This window comes from Quercus lobata, chromosome 3 (assembly GCF_001633185.2).
Source record: "Quercus lobata isolate SW786 chromosome 3, ValleyOak3.0 Primary Assembly, whole genome shotgun sequence".
NCBI classification, from domain to species: domain Eukaryota; kingdom Viridiplantae; phylum Streptophyta; class Magnoliopsida; order Fagales; family Fagaceae; genus Quercus; species Quercus lobata.
The window spans coordinates 43866949-43886483 of NC_044906.1; the positions used below are offsets into that span (position 1 = coordinate 43866949).

The window sequence follows — 19535 nt, forward strand, 5'->3', positions numbered from 1 at the left end:
AGATGGATGGATATTATAAATAAAAGAGAAATATTTAAGAGAGTTAGCGTGGAAATGAATGAGGAAGGGATTCGTTGGGAATTCGAAGCGGAGTGTGTTGTGGTTGTGCGTATTGAATAACAGAAACCCTCGTCTCTCTCTTTCTCATTGTTATTCTCACTCGCCGCCACCACTGCCCCCACTATCTCTATCTCTATCTCATCATCATCATCATCATCAAATGGCGGAGGAATGGCCGGCGAATCGCGTGAGAGACACGTTCATAAAGTTCTTCGAGGAGAAGAAGCACACAAATTGGAAGTCCAGCCCCGTCGTCCCTCACAATGATCCCACTCTTCTCTTCGCTAACGCCGGTATCTCTATCTCTCTCTCTCTCTCACTCAGAAAATAAAATAACGTTTCTACTTTTTCTTTTTTTTTTCCTGATTTTGATTTTGCTTCTTGCTGCTGCTGAAAAATAAAGGAATGAACCAGTTCAAGCCCATATTTTTGGGCACAGCTGACCCAAACACTCCCTTATCCAAATTGAATCGTGCTTGCAACACCCAGAAGTGCATTCGAGCTGGTGGGAAGCACAATGATCTGGATGATGTTGGGAAAGACACTTACCACCATACCTTCTTTGAGATGCTTGGCAATTGGTCCTTTGGGGATTACTTTAAAGCTGACGCCATTCAATGGGCTTGGCAACTTCTTACACAGGCACCCATACCAACCTCCTTATCTCTCTCCTTTATTACTATTTATTTGGAACTTCCATTCAAACCTTTCTTTCTTTCTTTCTTTCTTTCTTAGGTTTATAAACTACCTAAGGATCGCTTCTATGCCACCTATTTTGGTGGTGATCAGAAATTGGGTCTTGCTCCTGATGCTGAAGCTAGAGATATATGGCTTCAATTTTTACCACCAGAACGTGTGCTGCCTTTTGGCTGTAAAGTATGCTTTTCTACACTTATTGTTTCTTCTGTGTATGTTTCTTTGTGTTGTTGGTATTACACATTAGTAACAACTGTAATAATACATGAGACGACTGTCATTCAATATATTTTTAAGAATCTGAATCAAGCTTTTCTGTTTTTATTTTAACTATGTGCCATCCATATGCCTTTGAACTTCCTCTCCCCCCATAAGAACGTGTTTGGGAAAGATCATGGGTTCAAATTCAATACCCACTTAGTGCAATGGACATCTTTTTCCTGCTTACACTACAAAGGTTCCATCTAGGAAAAAATATTCTTGTCCATTAATTTCATTTAAATTGTGTGCCATATTCAAATTATTTTTTATAAATAAAAAAAACTTAATTGGTTCATTGTTTTTGTTTCTTTGTACAGGACAATTTCTGGGAGATGGGTGATACAGGTCCTTGTGGACCTTGCACTGAAATACATTATGATAGAATTGGTAATCGAGATGCTGCGTCATTGGTTAACTATGATGATCCTACGTGCCTTGAGATTTGGAACCTTGTCTTTATTCAGGTATAACTTTGCCACCGTGTCTTGTGGATTTCCATTCAGCATTCCTGATATGATTTGTGTACTTCTTCTTCAAAAGACTCCTTACTGTATTTATGTATATTATTCTTCTTCTTCTTCTTCTTCTATGTGGCCTAAGAATGAATTTGATTTATTATTTACTCTTGTTTGATTTTGATTTTTTGGGCAGTTTAATAGGGAAAGTGATGGTTCTTTAAAACCCCTGCCTGCTAAGCATGTTGATACCGGCATGGGTTTCGAAAGGTTGACTTCTGTACTTCAGAACAAGATGAGCAATTATGATACCGATGTGTTCATGCCCATTTTTGATGCAATCCAACAGGTAAATGGTGATGCTGATGGTTCAGCTTTGGTAAAAGCGCGCTTAAGCTCAAAGCTTGAAGCCCCAAGGCTCTAGTGCTTTTTGCCTCAAAAGCTAGGCTCATTCAAAGCGTGCTTTTTTGCACTTTTTCAAAAAGCTCAAAGCTCTTTTGGCACTTTTTTATATTTTCCCAAAAAATAAACCAAAACAGAATTAAAACTATTGACATAAACCATTGATTTGGCATATTTTTAGTGTAACTTGTCCTGAAACCCACAACCTCCCCATTATTCTCTATTTTTATTTTTATTTTTCTTGATTTTTTCTCCTTGTAACAGTAATCCACCCAGCTTCTTCTTATTTTATTTTTTCCCTTTTGGATATTTGCTTGGTACCAATTACCATTTTGCTATGTCCTGATATTCTTAGCTCATTCATGAAAAACAAAAAGTATGATATAATATATTTGTGGTAATTATTTAGTTACTTTAGTGGTTGATGTTGACCATAGCAAACTAATTCTTATAGACTTATAGTCATTAAGTGATTAAATTATTGACTAATATTACTAATTAGTCATAGGGCATTATGGATATTAGAGATTTAAGAAAGGATATTACATGGAAGTACTCATATCTAGCTAATCCAAAAAAAAAAAAATTTTGAATTGACTTGCAATTTTTGTGTTAAAATTGCAAAAGTAAGGCTTATCTAAATGTTATATGAATTATATAAAAATTTTAATATCAATTTATATGATAATTTGATTGTTGCATTTCTCATTAATAATTATTTTTAAATTTATTAAATTAATTTTTTAAAATGTGCGCTTCACTCCAATTAAGCATGCGTTTGTGCTTTTTCGCCTAGTTTGCAAGAGGCCTTAGCGCTTAAGTGCTCCCCCCATTTTTACAAACACTGATGGTTCTACAAATTCTTTTTGCTTTAATATTATCATTTAGCTCTCTTAAAATTTTAGTCAGTTTCTATAATTACTTTGTTGAGCTATAATATTGAAATGATGCAGCCATGGAAGTTTAGTTTGCTATTACTTTGCAAATTTGCACATACAAGATTTGCATATTCTAGATTTGTTTTGTTAGGTGCACGTGTGAAGTCTAATTGAAGTAAAAGTTAGTGGTTTTTAAGGTCTAAGTATGAGTCTTTTAGGGTTAAAACAATATTTTATTTGGCTTCTTTTTTTTTGGTCAAATTTATATTCCAAGGCAAATCTGTAAGTTTTGTTTTTTGTGAATTATGGGTATTTTGGTAATTTAGTTGAGTCCTGAATTTTCTAGAAGATCCTTTGTAATGCCCTAGATTGATTGGATATTGATTGAATGTAAAAAGTGACCTTAAGGTGCCAGAGCCTTGTATCGCTTGAGGCGTGAGGCAACAAAAAGGCGCTAGCCCGAGTAACAGGCACCAAATTCTTAATATATTTATTATACATATAGAACTTAAATCCTATATAGCTAGTGTATTGAAATATTATAATGAAGTGTTTTTCAATGTGTTGCATGAAGAAATTAAGCCTATCAAATTATTTCAAAATATGATTAACATGGTTTAGCTTCTTTTAGTTATTCTAACAATAGTTTTTACGACAAGCTTCTATATAAAATCAATTAATCTAACAATAAGTTTCGCAACAAACTATTATAAATTAATTTAACTAACAATAGGTTTTATAACTTGCCTTTTGTAAATTAATTATCTAATAATAAGTTTTAAATTACAACAAATTCTATAAAAATAAATAAATAACTAAAAATATATATATTTAAAATAAAAAATAAAAATAAAAATAAAATAAAATAAAACTTAGGCCCTCTCGCCTTAGCACCTTTTTCATGGCTTGAGGCGCCGCCTTACTCTCCTAGGCTCTAAAGGCGAGCACCTTGCCTTAGAGCCTTTCTTTCTCTCTTCTTTTTTTCTTTCTGTTATTGTTCACAGGTACTGTTCATACAGCCCTTAAACACCATAAAACCTCTATTTTATTCATCCTTATAACCCTAAATCAAGCCCTTTCTTTTACCTATCAAAACCCTAAATTCCCTCATACTTCTCCCAAATAGCCATCAAATAAATCATCAAACCACCTTTTAACTTTTAACACAACCCATAGTACTTTCGTCAACAACTTTAAATCCTATTTCCAGTAAACCTCCTAAACCTTAATCCATCACAGCTACACATAGACAAATTCCTCCAATTTGTCCTACATCAAGAAATATGAAGTAGACATGCAGTTTCTAGATTGACATGTTTTTGCAACATGTTTAAGATGGACATGATTGTTTTGTGTTGGATTTGTACAAAATTTTCTTCTGATTCAATGCTTCCATTCTATATTTTCATTTTTTTTGTTGCTTTATTTTTAATACAATATGTGGCCTTGAAAGTGTACAAGTTTTCTTGACTTGTCGTTGTAAGGCTAATTGCAGATATCCATTCTAAATAAAGTGTAAGATCAAATCTGCATACAAGTCATGAATAGTGCACGTGAACAATTATAGAATGTCCAAGAGAAGGGACAGAGACTAGAAAGGAGGAAAAACACATTTAGTCCAATTTGCATCATTGCTCAAAAGAATCAATTTTTTCAATTAATGAACTCCATTTCTTGAGTACATTGAGGAGAAGGGGCTCTTTTTTGTACTTGTATTAGGACTCCTAATTTGAGTAGTAAGCTAAAAGTCAAACCCAATATAGTAATGAAAGACTAACTTAGCCTTAAAGGAATCAGACCTAAGATACCTGGAATTCTGGACACCAATTAAATTACCAAAATACGCTCAATTTGCAAGAGCTTTTGAAATTACATTTCTGCCTTTGTATACAAACTAACCATAATATGTAAAATATAAACCCAATTCAAAATTTCCCCCAACAATACTTATAACTTGACCTTTAAACCATGTTTTGCTTCAGTTGGACTTCACACATTGACCCAACACAATAAGTCTTCAACGAACAAAACGTTGAAGTTACAGCAAATTAGTCATCCTTGTCTGCATCACATGATTGTGTGTATATCTCGTCAGCATTATTTGTAAACCAATTTAGATAGTGGGGTGAGAATTGAATTGATTTTAATTTAGGGTGTGATTTGTAAAATTTTATAGTTTAGGATGAATATTTCAAATGTCCCAAAAATTTAGTTTTATTGCTACAATAAACGTAATATTATATTCCTAAAATGTCTCTTTCAATCTTTCTCCATTTTGGTCACATTCTTTGGCTTGAATAGCAGTAAATTCTGCACCCAATCTGCTTATTATTTTCATCCAGAATGGTTGATGATGCTACATGTATATGATCCATTTATTTGCAGGCAACTGGGGCTCGGCCATATTCTGGGAAAGTTGGACAAGATGATCTGGACAAAGTTGACATGGCATACCGGGTTGTTGCAGATCACATTAGAACTCTTTCATTTGCCATTGCCGATGGGTCTTGTCCAGGTAGGGTACGACAGACAAGAATTCTTGTCCACCATTTTTCCTACTTGGCTCTTTTAGTCATCTAGTTGAGGTCTGTGGTTGTGATTTCCTATGGTGTACCTCTAGTGGAACATTATTGACTCTACTGATCTTTTTTTGTTAAAAAATATATTTTGCTCTATGGAGAACCTCTTGAGGCTTTTGGAATATTGTCATTGATTTGGCCATGTTTGCTTGCTAGCATGTGCATATGTAAAGTGGATGGATTAATAATTTGGACCACCTTATCAATAATTTTTGCAACTGATATTGACTAGATGGTTGTACACAATGTGGTTGATATTTTTCTTCTTTTTCATATTCCATAAAATTATCTGTACAAATGAGAGTATAATTTTTCTCTTAAGGAGTGACTGCCCTTTATAATTGTATCCTCTCCCTCCTAGAATTTTGATATTTAAGTCTCTTATTTCTGGGCAGTGTGTTTTTGTGCATCACCATTTCTTTTATAGGATTTTCAGAAGGTATTTGGTGGCTAGGTAATTTTTAAACATGTAAAGGATTCAGAGAGGTGATTTCATTCCTGTATGTTGAAAAATTAGGAATTGTAATAATGTGAAAAAATTATATTTGGACAATGTTTGTGCGTTTGTGTAGTTGTTTTGTTTTGTTGGATTATTTTTTGGGGGCAATATTTTGCGTTAAGGCTAGATGGCACCTTAAGAGTGATTTTTTAAAAGATTTATTTCATCTACTGTATCGCTTCTTGGCTGTCAAAATGTTGGAGTCTGTTGCTTTAATCTAATATAACTGAAGATCAAAATGATGGAATTTCATCTTTTAATGATAGTGGTTATTCAAAACTATCATATAGGCCCTGTACTTATCTTTTGTAATCCTCTAATTGGTTTCTTGTTTTTTTAGTCTATTTATAAAATGTTTTCCTATACTATATTTCTCTTTCAATAAAAGTGTGGTTTAGTTATTTGTGAATTTGTTTTCAATAAATTATTCAATCTTTTGCATGCTTGCAACTTCTCACAATTCTTTGTGTGTAACTTATGACAATTTTACTTGATGTGTAGGCAATGAGGGCCGTGAATATGTCTTGAGGCGTATTCTTCGCCGAGCTGTTCGTTATGGAAGTGAGGTCTTAAAAGCTCAGGAAGGATTTTTCAATGGGTATAGAGATGTATTTTAATTTTTGTGATTATTTTCTATTTTTGGTATTGTTGCATCTAAAAGTTTATCATGCAACACTACATCTCTCTCTCCTTCATGCCTCTGTTCTTTCGGAACAAATCTAATTGCCATTGGGAAATTAAATGCTTTTGTTGAATTTAGGCTTGTAAACGTTGTGGTGAGAGTGATGGGCGATGTTTTTCCGGAGCTAAAGCAGAATGAAATGCGCATTAGGGACATAATTGCAGAAGAAGAAGCAAGTTTTGGTAAAACTTTACTTAAGGTAAGCGTGGATAGCATTATATTTGTTGGTCCCCCTATTTGTTAGTATTACAAATTTACAATATTTAGTTACCCCATATAGTTAAGTGTAGACACTTTCTGAACGTACTCTATTTATTTATTCATAATATATTATGGTATTAGAAAGAGTACTTATCAATAAATAAATATATTATCAATAAATAAATAAAAAAGAGTACTTATCAATAAATAAATAATTAGAAAGAGTACATTCAAAACGTTGTAGCCAAGTCGATTACTCAGAATAAATACCAGAATGTATTATCAATGAATGGATCATAGGAGATCAAATATAAACACAACCCCAAGGGGTTGGCTCAAGCGGTCAAGGCCTTGGTCTTGGTGGTATGCTCCCTCCTACTCTAAGGTTTGAATCCCCTTGGGTGCGAAAAATTTCTGGGGGCCACGCCTCATTGGCAAAGCCAATGACTTACCTGATCCATGTTATGTAATTTTAGCAAGATAAATACTAAACAAGTCCAGGATGAAAATGGACAACGAATAGTGTTATGAAAAACTGGTTCTTCATGGATTTGTGCAACACATTTATGAATAGCCTGCTTACTTGAACTAAGACTCTCAGTGATTACTGTCTTTTGAAAATGCTGACCATGTCTATAAATCAAATTTAGATGACATTGGGGGCCTTACAGATATCTGTCACAAATGATATTTGTAAGCTAATGTATAACTAATGTATTTAAGAATATTGAATGCATATGTGCAATTAAGAATGATGGGTTATCTATTTTGCTACTGGATTCCTTGGAAATATGACTTGTGTCACTTGCTAGATTCCTTTTTTTTGTGCGAGAGAGAGCCTTAAGTACTTATTCATTGAGTTGCATCCATTATTTTTTATGGTATTGAAATGGGAACTTTTCCTTTATGATGTGTTTTTAGCTTTACATATCCTGGCTTTGTGGAGAGATCTGTATAATTTGTCTAACATATCACGTCTTGGCATCATTTACTTGTATTTAGGGAATCGAGAAATTCAAAAAGGCTGCGCAGGATGTACAAGGGAAGATATTAAGTGGGCAGGTAAGTATTGTTATGATTACAATCTCTCTCTCCCCCCCCCCCCCCCCCCCCCATATCCTGTTTTAAGTTCTGTCCAATCATTGATATTATTAGAATTTTTATATTATGACCAATGTTGGTAAAAGTTTCAAGCGCGCGCTTAAGCGCATAGGCCTCTTGGAGCCTAGGTGCAAAGCGCAAGCGCAAGCACACCTGATTGAAGTAAAGTGTATAGTTTTCAAATATAATATCTTATAACTTCTAATAGAAATATTCGTAACATATGATAAAAAAAAATAATAACTCAAAATTTGTTCCTTTTACCTATTAAGTGCAATTGTATAATGTTTGTAAGTTCATATTGAAATTATTTCAATTCTTAAAATTCTTATATTGTAAATTGAAAACAATTTTCAATTTTCAATGGTCAATATCATAATAATCTAATCATATAAGTTTTAAACATAATATTTTATATAATTCTCTTGTGCTTTATAAAAGTTCATAAACATGATAGTTGTGACCAAATGATATGTAAAAGATGTATATGGTTCTATCAACATACATCTAAAATTCAAAGATCAAAAAGCACAAGAATTGTAAATTAACCTTATTCGTATCTTATGAGTTATGACGTGTAAATTAAAAAAATTGTTTGTGTAATACAACATTGTAATAGTGTTGGTGAAGCACACTTAAGCTTAAAACACAAAGCCTCAAGGCTCCTGTGCTTTTTGCCTTAAAAGTAAGTCAAGGTGCATTCAAAGAAGCGAGCTTTTTTACGCATTTTCAAAAAACACAAAGCGCACTTTTTATATTTTTCAAAAAAATAAACCAAAATTGAATTAAATCTATAGGATCTTGACATTATTGATATAAACCATTGGTTTGGCATATTTTTAGTGTTACTTATCATATATATATATATATATATATTTTGAATGTAACTTGTCCTGAAACCCACAACCCCTAGTTCTTCTCTATTATTTTATCTTTTTTCTCCTTGAAACAGTTACCCACCCAGCTTCTTCTTCTATTTATTCTATTATTTCCCTTTTGAATATCTGCTTGTTACCAATTACCATATTGCTATGTCCTGATATTCTCGGTCATGAAAAAAAAGAAGTATGAAAGTATGATATAATAAATTTGTGGTAAATGTTTAGCTACTTTAGTGGTTGATGTTGAACATAGCAGACTAATTCTTATATACCTGAGTCATTAAGTGATTAAAATTATTAACTAATATTAGTACTTAGGCATGGGGCATTATTATGGATATCGATGGAAGTACTTATATCAAGCTGATCCCAAAAAAAAAAGAAAAAATACTTGCAATTTTTGTGTTAAAATTGCAAAAGTAGGGCTTATCTAAATGTTACATGAATTATATAAAATGTTTTATTTTAGTTTATATGATAATTTGATCATTTAATTGTTGTATTTTTAATTAATAATTATTTTTAAATTTATTAAATTATTCTAAAAAAATGTGCGCTTTACTTCAATTAGGCAGGTGCTTGCACATTGCGCTTTGCGCCTAGGCTTCAATAGGCCTTTGCGCTTAATTGTACCCACGCTTTTACCAACACAGCACTATAAGGATAGTGGTTGTGTAGTAAATCATTGGTCCTTGTCATTTCTTTCAAGATCAAGCAATTAATTTTGATGATCAATATCTTTTTTGCAATAAAATTAAAAAGCGTGCCTAGGCATGCTTTGTGCTTCTTCAAAAAGCTCCAAAAAAAATGTCTAAAGCAAGCTTCATTAAACGAGCTTTTTTTTGGCCTAGGGAAGCGTTGAGAGCTTTGGGATTTGAGCCTTGAGCTTTTAGGCACGCTTTTAACAACACTAATTATGACTGCTCATTTTCCAAAATTGGCTTTATGTTGTTCTCTTTAATTGGGTTGTTGTCGTTCCTCTAGCATATGTAGAAGTTTATAAGTAGATTTTATTGACTTAAGGGGTTTCAAGTAATAGCCTAGTGGTAATGGCATCCTTTGTGATGTTTTTTGTTCAAACCCCACTTCACCCTCCGCCAACATATTAAAAAAAAAAGGATTTTATTGACTTAGGATGAAAGACCTATTTCTTGAAGTGCCTTACTTTACCTGCTTTCTTTGGCTTTCTAGGTTTTTTTCTTTATTTTGTACAAGTTGTACATTCACTTGAGTTTAACTCCTAAGCCTCCCAAACAGAGGGGGAGGTTGGTGGAGGGAATTGTCCATTCAATTATCCAACACATGTTATCTTCATCGGATTATGAAGTTATGATTTTAATGATTAAGCCACAGTACATTGTTGAAGTTAGTGGAAATGAATTCTTCTCTAGCACTCTGCTCCTTTTCAACAAGGTCTTGAGTTCTTATATCTGTCAACCTCATCCATTTCCATAAATGTGTTAACCAAGAAAGCGTTGGGTCTCAATGCTTTTTATGGCAAATACTACTTCCCTTGTTGAATACATACCCCGACGATAAACTCGATGGACTTGATTCTAAGTCTGGACGACCATATTGATTCATCTTATGGAATTCAGAAATTTTGATTGCTTGCCCACAAATGCTGTTAAGAATCTATTAAAGCATTGCTTTTGAATCTTATACCTAATTAATAAGTCTAGTTGAAAAAAATACAATAAACTCTTGGGTAATTGATTTCTTATTTAATTGATATTATGATTTAGGTCTTTTCAAAATCTTATGATTTATGTCTTTTGAAGATTCATCCTCCTTATCATACTTATCACTTTTATTAACCCAGTTGATTGCTTTCTGCAGGATGCATTTGTTTTGTGGGACACATATGGGTTCCCATTAGATTTGACCCAGGTTCCTGAAGTGCTTTGCTTTTCCCCGCCTTCTTGTTTAGTTGCATATAATTACTTTTGGAAGTTAATAATCTTTTGTCTATCAGTTGATGGCAGAAGAAAGGGGCTTACTGGTTGATGTTGACGGTTTCAATAATGCCATGGATGAGGCAAGAGAAAGATCAAGGAATGCTCAAAATAAGGTTTGAAGAGTTTTCTTTCTTATCTCTTTATACATATGCCCTTAACTATATACTGAGTTTTTTGGCTTAATCTTACATGGATCTTGGGAAAAATAAATATTGATGATTTGGCAAACTGGATAATGCCAAAGGAATGTATGGCAAAAAAATGATAATACAGGTTGTATATTCATTTCTCATTTTGTTCTAATATTTATTTCTTGGCAGCAAGCTGGTGGTGCTATTATTATGGATGCTGAAGCTACTTCAGCATTGCACAAGAGGGGGGTTGCTGCAACAGATGATTCCTTCAAATTTATTTGGTTCAAGGTTTGATATTGAATATTACTTCATTATGATTTATAAATTGTTACCGTCCTGGGTTTGAAAATAAGTCTTCAAGTGTTGGTAAAAAAATATAAATAACAACACTAGTATCTTAACTTTGAAAGAGAAGAAATAAATTTCCTTTTAACCATGCTAAGAGTATACATTCTTGGATGTTGTACTTTTTAATTTCTTTTCTTGATGAAATATCACAAAATTTGACTTTTTGGGTAGCTGATGGATTATATACTCATTTGAAATTAGAAATATGAATATACATTCTTAATCTAACAGTTTGCTCGGTGTTTACTTTACATATGCTGAGAATGGAAGAACATTTTGAAACCTTTTCTGTAGACAAATTATGTTGAACTGTTCCCTTTGTCATTTTTGAGAATATTAGGGATGGAAATAAATAACATTGTTTTGAAAAAAATACATAATTGGAGATTTGAATAGAGAAATGTTAGCTGCTATTATTTGGTGCTTGATTTGGAGAAAAGGGGTGTGTTTTGGTTTCTTTTTCTTTTTTCTTCTCTAAGCTGGAATTTATATAATGGGATTATGTTTTTCCTTTGGTCCCTCCAGGAGGAAATAGCTCCCCACTCTAGCATATTTATTCATTTTAGAACAATATGTCCACTCATGATTTGAAGGATATTTTGCAGGTTTCCCATCTGCCTGCAATTTTTGTAAATAGTAAAGCTAGTTAGTTCTTGGTCAAAGGATAGTTCTTCCATAAGAATGGATGGAGGGTGAGGGCTTGAGTTCAAAAATTCCACTAGGTTGTATTTTTTTTTTTGATAAGTAATAAGGATATATATTCAAGAACACTGCCTTATGCAGAAAAACAAAAGGCAGAGAGAAAAATACAGATAGAGCAGATAAAGAAAAGAGAAAAAAGAAAGGGAACGAAACTAAATGCAAAGGAGAGAGCTAAGGAACATAGGGAGAGTCACTAGAGGTGATTCCCCAAGCCCTAGACCAGTCAAACAAGGAGCCACTGAAAGCAGCCAATAATTGGTCATCCGAGCTTTCCAAGTCCTCAAAAGTCCTCCAATTTCACTCCCTCCAAAGACACCACATTAAGCACAAAGGAGCTAGATTCCAAATGCTTGACGAATGTTTTTCTATTTCTCATTCTAGATTGAGGGGAGACTGTAGAGCCTCAGGTCCAATTGTCAATAGCTTTTATCTCCAAGATGCAATCTGGCAATTATACAATAGCTTTGTATATTATCTAAGAGCAATGAGGTTTCATTCACTATTTTCTTCTACCTTAGAAATTCATTCTTCCCCAATTGGATTTTTTAAATCAAGATTTACAAAGAAAATAAATATGGGTTGTTAAGTTTCATCCTTTAATTGAACCTATCAAAAAAAAGGGTTCCATCCTTTAATTGAAAAACAAATCCACACCTCAAAACCATGAATCATCTTAACTCAAAGAAAAACCAACTAAGAGAACTAGGGAAATAGAAGTTTCTTAGACCAGTTCTAGATCCAAGAACCAAAGTAAACACAACTAAGATGCAAAATTCTTAAATCTCAAATACCCATGTTCATTTTTACCTAAGAATAATACCAAAAATTCAAAAAAAAAAAAAAATCCCTAGATCAACAAAACCCATATCAAAATTAAGGCTAAACTTCTAAATGAGCTTCATGGAAGGCTGAGGAGCCATGGAGGAGATGACTAAATTAACTTCATTGTGGCTGAGGTGTGGTTGATGGAGAGAGAGAGATGGCAGTTGACAATGATCCTAGTTGAAGAGTGAAGAAGAGCATTTGAATTTTTCCTTTTTGTTGTTGTTTGTTATGTAGGTATTATAGAGCTATTAGAGGGGAATAACTACTCCCCATTAGTGAAAGTGCAACAATTGTTAAATACCTATTCTAGAGGAATAATTGTTCCATTACAAGCTCTATTTAACACGCCAAACATGCCCTAGTTGTAGTCAATTGTTCTAGAGAAATTAGAAAAGCTCAGTCCAATTTCTCTTACTTCTCCTATTCTTTTTTCCTTGGACTGCCTCTGTTTTTCATATTTTAAAGCATAGAATACAGAAGTGACCATCAACATTGTTAATCCTGGGTGTTAAGGGCTTTTTTTACGCTTAGAATTATAGATGATGAAATTGCACAACGGCATCAATGTGCAGGAGTGTTTTTTGTGATTAGCCATTCTGATGATTAAATGATTCCCCCCCCCCCCCCCCTTCTCTCTCTCCTACTTTGCATATGGTACTCAAAGGGATTGATATCATTTAACATTTACTGGTATAGATAATTTGTGCATTATAAGGATTGATATACTGGTTATTAGACTACTGTATTTTGTATTAATGTAATTTTCCTTTTTATATGCTATACCAGGACCATGAAAGTGTGATAAGAGCAATTTATACCGGTTCCCAGTTCTTGGAAAGCGTTGGTTCTGGCAGTGAAGTTGGTATAGTTCTGGAATCTACAAGTTTTTATGCTGAGCAAGGTGGTCAGGTATTGTATACCCTAGGTTTTTTTTTATACCTAGTTTTGTCAAGATACCAGGTACAAGAATGGTTCAACACTCGTAGGTTATCATGCTTGCATTGACGTAAAAGTGGCTTGGACTCCATCTATAAAAAGCTGCTTTTTATATCATATGTGTGTGTGTATTTAAGTAATAATAATGACACCAAAGAAGCGTCCAACCCAATGCTTTATTTCTGTCCTAATTGATCCCGATTTGATACATGAAAATGTACACAAAGAAATCTAAAGAATTACAAGCTATGAAGCATAGGTACCAATGCAATACAGGGTACGACATGTCAAGGATACAACAACTAATTAATTAATATTTATTTTTAGGTATATTTTAGGACATAATTTATGTTTATTTAAAGAATAAGTAACAACTATAAAATGTTTGAAACCATAACAAAAATTAATTCAAAAGCAATAATAAAATATGTAAAATAATGCTAATAAATCTTGTGCACAATAACATGTTTGTACACTGAGATTAAATTCTATAAGGACGTGATGTAAAACCCATGTTTTATCTCTGCAATCCTAATATGCCACATCATTTTATCACATATTTAAGAATAAGCATAACCACACTCAATTAATTCTAATACCCATATATAAATCTAACCAAATTGGAAGTTTATTGAGATTTTTTTTTTTTTTTTTTTTTAAGAAACGAGATGTTATTAGGAGTGGTAGGATGTATTAAATTTTAAGTAAAACCAGATTCCAAATATGGGAAAATTGTTTGCCTAACCAATTCCACCAAACAAACAAAAGATCAATGACTGTACTCGGTAGCACCCACGAAAGCCCAAAGGTGCGAAAAACAAAACTCCACAACTCAAATGCAACATTACAGTCTAACTAAAGATGCTCCATTCTCTCCCTACTACAATGGCAATACAACATCATTCAACTAACGTTTATCCTCTCTTAATGAGATAATCACAAGTAAGGATCTTCTTTCATGCTGCCTTCCAAACAAAGAAAATAACCTCCGATATGCCTGAGGAATATGGCCCATAGAAGAATACAATACATAAACTAAAATTTTAAGATGGTGTGTATGTGTAAGCCTATAGTTTTTGGAAATTGGTGTTAGTACCTAAATCAGTTGATAAAAGTATCAAGAATTTGTCACTCAGGGAGGTATAGGTGATTGCTCCATCCCAACTGTAAGAGGTATATATTCTCATGTTAAATATATGATACTGAGCCATGTGGTTTGCCTACATAGACAAATGCCTCCAGATCTCAATTAAAATGGTGAAAGTTGGGTGTGTTTTTGTTATGTTTTTAGTTTCTGGGTTCTAACTGCTAATTATGCAATTTTCTTGGCTGTTTTCCTTCTATTTAATTGGTCTTTTAAATCTGATATAGTTCTTGTGGTTCTAGATTTTTGATACTGGATCACTTGAAGGCCCCTTTGGTTCGTTTCAAGTTGGCAATGTTCAAATTTATGGAGGTTTCATTCTTCATATTGGTTCTTTTTCTGGAGAGAATGGTAGATTCTCTGTGGGGGAAAAAGTAATTTGTAAGGTATGATGTGCATTATGTATTTGCTATTTTTTTCTTTTTTTCCTTTTTCTTTTTTTCCCTGTAACTCTTTTCCATGCTTTAATGTCTTCTGCAGGTTGACTATGACAGGCGTAAGCTCATTGCCCCAAATCATACATGCACACACATGTTGAATTTTGCTCTTAGGGTATGCTCCTAGTTCCAAGTTATCATGAACTTGGAAAATTATCTTTTGTTTATCACTGACTCAGTATTTCTTAAACAAACTTGTAATATGAATGCAGGAAGTGCTTGGAAATCATGTTGACCAGAAGGGTTCTATCGTTCTTCCTGAAAAATTAAGATTTGATTTTTCGCATGGTAAGCTTGATTTGAATAGCCGATTGGGTTATCTGTATATACATGATCTTTTTAACATGCTGCTGAACTTGGACAGGCAAGCCAGTAGATCCTGATCGTTTGAAAAAGATTGAATCAATTGTGAATGAGCAAATAAAAGCTGAATTAGATGTATTTGGTAAGGAGGCAACCCTTGCTGAAGCCAAGCGTATCAATGGTTTACGAGCTGTTTTTGGTGAAGTAAGCTGCTTAATTTGTTTCTGTTTCTTTCCTCAACTAGTTATATATATATGTCTTGTGAGAGCGATGTCTTTTAACATGTGTTCTGTCTTTGCTGTAGGTCTATCCTGACCCAGTTAGGGTTGTGGCAATTGGACAGAAAGTTGAGGACCTTCTGGCTGATCCAGAGAATGATGAGTGGTTATCCATTTCTGCAGAACTCTGCGGAGGTCAAATCTTATAAATTAGAGTGCCTTTTCTTAGGGACTTACTCCGAATGTTGTATTGAATTTGATTTATGGATACATCTAGGTACCCATATATCAAATACAAGGGAAGCTAAGGCCTTTGCCCTGCTATCTGAGGAGGGAATTGCTAAGGGAATACGAAGGATTACTGCTGTTACAACTGACGGTGCTTTTAAGGCAATGGAATTAGCATACTTACTTGAGCAGGAAGTAAATGATGCATCAAAAATAGAAGGCAGCTTGCTTGAAAAGGTTTTTTCTTCTCTTTTTGGTTTTTTTTTTTTTTTTTTTTTTTTGGGGGGGGGGGGGGGGTTGGGGTGGATTTGGTGGTGTGCTATGGGATGGGGGTGGGTGTTCAGCCTGATTTGCCCGCTTTTAGTAATTATAATGTGCAAACACCAGTCACCTCCTGCCATCTGCTGTCAGTTAAATCTGTTGCCTCTTTGCAGACGGTAGCTTCTTTGAAAAGTCGTGTGGATTCCGCATCTATACCAGCAGCCAAGAAGGCAGATATCAGGGCAAAGATTTCTGTACTACAGGTATTGCAGTAGGCAAAACAGGTCGCTGGCTCATTGCAGTTTTTGCCCATTGTGTCTGATTTGTCTGATATTGTTGACTGTTTCATTATTCTGCTTGTGTCTGGTTCTATGTTGTACTTAGTTGCTTTGTTGTTATAGAATCAAGTGAGAAAGGCGCAAAAGAAGATTGCTGAAGAAAATATACAGAAAGCTGTCAAGATCACAATTGAGAAAGCTGAAGTAGCTGCTTCAGAGGGAAAGGCTTTCTGTGTATCCCATGTTGACGTTGGTTTGGATGTGGCAGCAGTTCGTGAAGCAGTTCTGAAAGTCATAGAACAGAAGGTCATTACTCTTCAGTTCTTGTTCTTGTTCTTGTTCTTTTTTTCTCTTCTTTTTTCTTAACTTTTAATTTGTCAGGCTTATCTGTAATTTGGATAGCATTACTTTTTCTTCATTTGGGAATGCATAATCCATCTCTTTAAATTGGAGAATTCAAGAACAGTTGTCATGAACATAATTACAAATCTTTCACATCTTCCAAAAAGATTATTTAATCCGTCATGGTGATGGATCCCTTTCTCTGAAGATTTAATTCTTGCTGATGGATTGTGTCTTAGACATCATAAATAGAGGATTTGGGCCATTCAAATTTCAAAGAACAACGAAAGAGACCCTTACTCCTTCGTGTTAACTTGAGCATAAAATATTGAGATTGTTCTGATGGATGGACAGGGGATATCTGCTATGGTGTTCAGTACAGATGAAACCACTAATAAGGCTGTAGTGTGTGCTGGGGTGCCAGAGAAAGGAGATAGGAACAAGCATCTGGAGGTGTCAGAGTGGTTGACAGAAGCTCTGGAGCCTCTAAAAGGGCGATGTGGTAAAGGAAAAGGTGGTCTTGCATCTGGCCAGGTTAGTGATTTTGACTTGTTTATTTTCAATTTCAATGAAATAAATTGGTCTTTGTCATGGTAGAACTTTGCACGAGTCCTTGGGAACACTAGAAGCACAAGTTTAGGAGCTTGGGTCCAAGCAGTTAATAGGTCTTTTTTTTTTTTTTTTTAACCCACAAAAATAATAATAATAATAATAATAAAGTAATGCTACAGACACAAACTATTTTACAACATTTTTACAAAATGTTGATATGGCCAACCTCTTATTGGTTTTATCTAGGCCTACCGTTAATATTACTTTTTCATTTACCAATAATCATTCACCACATTAGTAGTTTGTAAAATAATTTGTATCTCTAACATTATTCATAATAATAATAAAGAGAAGAACAAAAGAAAAAGGCCCAGAAAAGCCTTCACTTTTGTTGGCTGAGTCAGTAGATATCTGCCTTGGGTCAAAAACAATCTACTTTATGATACTGTTGAGTCTTTCCTGCAACATTTTTTCCTTGTCATATGATTTACCTGGTGCCAAACTGGTTTTTTTTTTTTTTTTTTTTTTTTTTTTTGGTTATGAAATATCAATTTCAGGGAACGGATGCTTCGCAAGTCAATGAGGCGATTGAATTGGCTACAGCATTTGCATTGATGAAGTTGAGATGATAGATCTTGCAAATTCTTTTCCTACAGAAGAAACATGGCCTCATTTGCAGCTTATAGGAATTTGATTTGAATCATTTGACTAAATGAGGCAATTGTTTGAGAAATAACTTACTTTACTTACTTTGATATGTTACTTTGTTTAGAGCTTCCTTAAAATCGTGTTGCAACTTTGTTATGTTACTTTGTAGTTCCACTGTTGTAAAATCGTTTTATCAAATGTGTCGACCTGTTCTAATACCCAATTGAATGAAACATTGAATGTAGGACCAACATACATTTCCAACAATCCAGTCTTTTCTTCTTTCTTATGACTCTGCATATATTCAATGTCAAAGAACCGTGTAAAATACTCTAGGAGATGGGAAACAATGTAAACAATAAGCTTACCTTGTATCTCTAGAGCCCTAAGATTTTACTGCCTAGTGAATTCACGGGTTGGTTTGTCCGCTGACGGGTTTGAAATAGAGGCCTAAGATTTCATTTTCAAGCATTATGTTATTAAACTTAAAGCAATTGCACTTCTTGAATATTCAACTTTCTCTAATGCAAAATTTTCCCAAAACAACTGGCCATGATTGTCTCTGCAATCTCTCTCAATAAAAGAGTATATACATACTCAAAAAAAGAAAAAGAAAAAAGAAAGTATATATACATTTCCGTCTACTTGTATTATAGAAAGGAGAAAGTTTCTCTACAATCTGAATTGGAGGAAGTCTCTACAAACTGTGACGCGTCAATATTAGAGAATAACACCTGATGGTGTTACAAAAAAAACACCAACTCCTAAGCTCGTCCATATGGCTCGTCTAATGAAAGACCGACTAGGGCGAACCAAGCACATGAGGTGATCATCCCAAGCGTCCTTGATGACCTCGTTCGTCTTTGAACAGACGAGGCCCCATAAGAAGCTTGTCCATCCTTAGAATCGTTTGGACGGACGAGCTCCACAAGAAATTAGGAAAAAGTAAATGCATGAGGAAAAGTCGCCCCTAATAGCCTCGTTCATCCTTAATAAAGGATGGATGAGTTTATTGGGTTGAATTACTATGTGCCAAGTTCTTCATTAATCACTATGGAATACAAGTCCAATTGAGGTAACTTCCATGGTGGTTATGGAAGTTACCTCCAAATCCTCTGGACTCCTCGACAATAGAAATGGTTATTAAATGGATAATCGTTTTACACATGCTATATAAGCATTCTTCGATGAGAATGTAAGATTCATTCAGACACTTTTTTCAGAAATTACTTCCTTCTTACAGTGAATTACAAATCCACTGACTTTATCATCGGAGGACTTTTGGCCAGTCCCCTCTGACTTAGTATTTGTTTTTAGGATCAAGCCCTAAGATCATCAGTGCCCGAGACTTATCAACCTACTGATTTCCAAGGAACCATCAGTTGGCGCCTCTGTGGGAAGGAGATTGTTTTGCAGTTTTCTTTTCCGTGACAAAAGGTTGAATGGTTCGGACCAAATCGAGGGCTACTAGCCCAGGCCATCAAGGAAGCAAAGACGCTTCAAGCAATCCTCATCGCAATCGCCAA

At 34.2% G+C, this 19535-nt stretch overlaps 1 protein-coding gene across 1 annotated transcript; it reads left to right on the forward strand.

The window, feature by feature from the left end:
• The first annotated feature begins 45 nt into the window (after positions 1-45).
• Positions 46-18276, forward strand: LOC115981872 (alanine--tRNA ligase). The gene is made up of 23 exons (XM_031104288.1): positions 46-353; positions 464-702; positions 796-936; positions 1335-1481; positions 1669-1821; positions 5138-5267; positions 6332-6428; positions 6591-6711; positions 7716-7775; positions 10535-10585; positions 10671-10766; positions 10974-11075; positions 13449-13571; positions 14985-15128; positions 15223-15294; positions 15392-15467; positions 15544-15686; positions 15787-15895; positions 15978-16165; positions 16363-16452; positions 16591-16773; positions 17164-17343; positions 17919-18276. The coding sequence occupies exons 1-23, from the start codon at positions 59-61 to the stop codon at positions 17988-17990; spliced, it is 3012 nt and encodes a 1003-aa protein (XP_030960148.1). The 5' UTR covers positions 46-58; the 3' UTR covers positions 17991-18276.
• The last annotated feature ends 1259 nt before the right edge of the window (positions 18277-19535 follow it).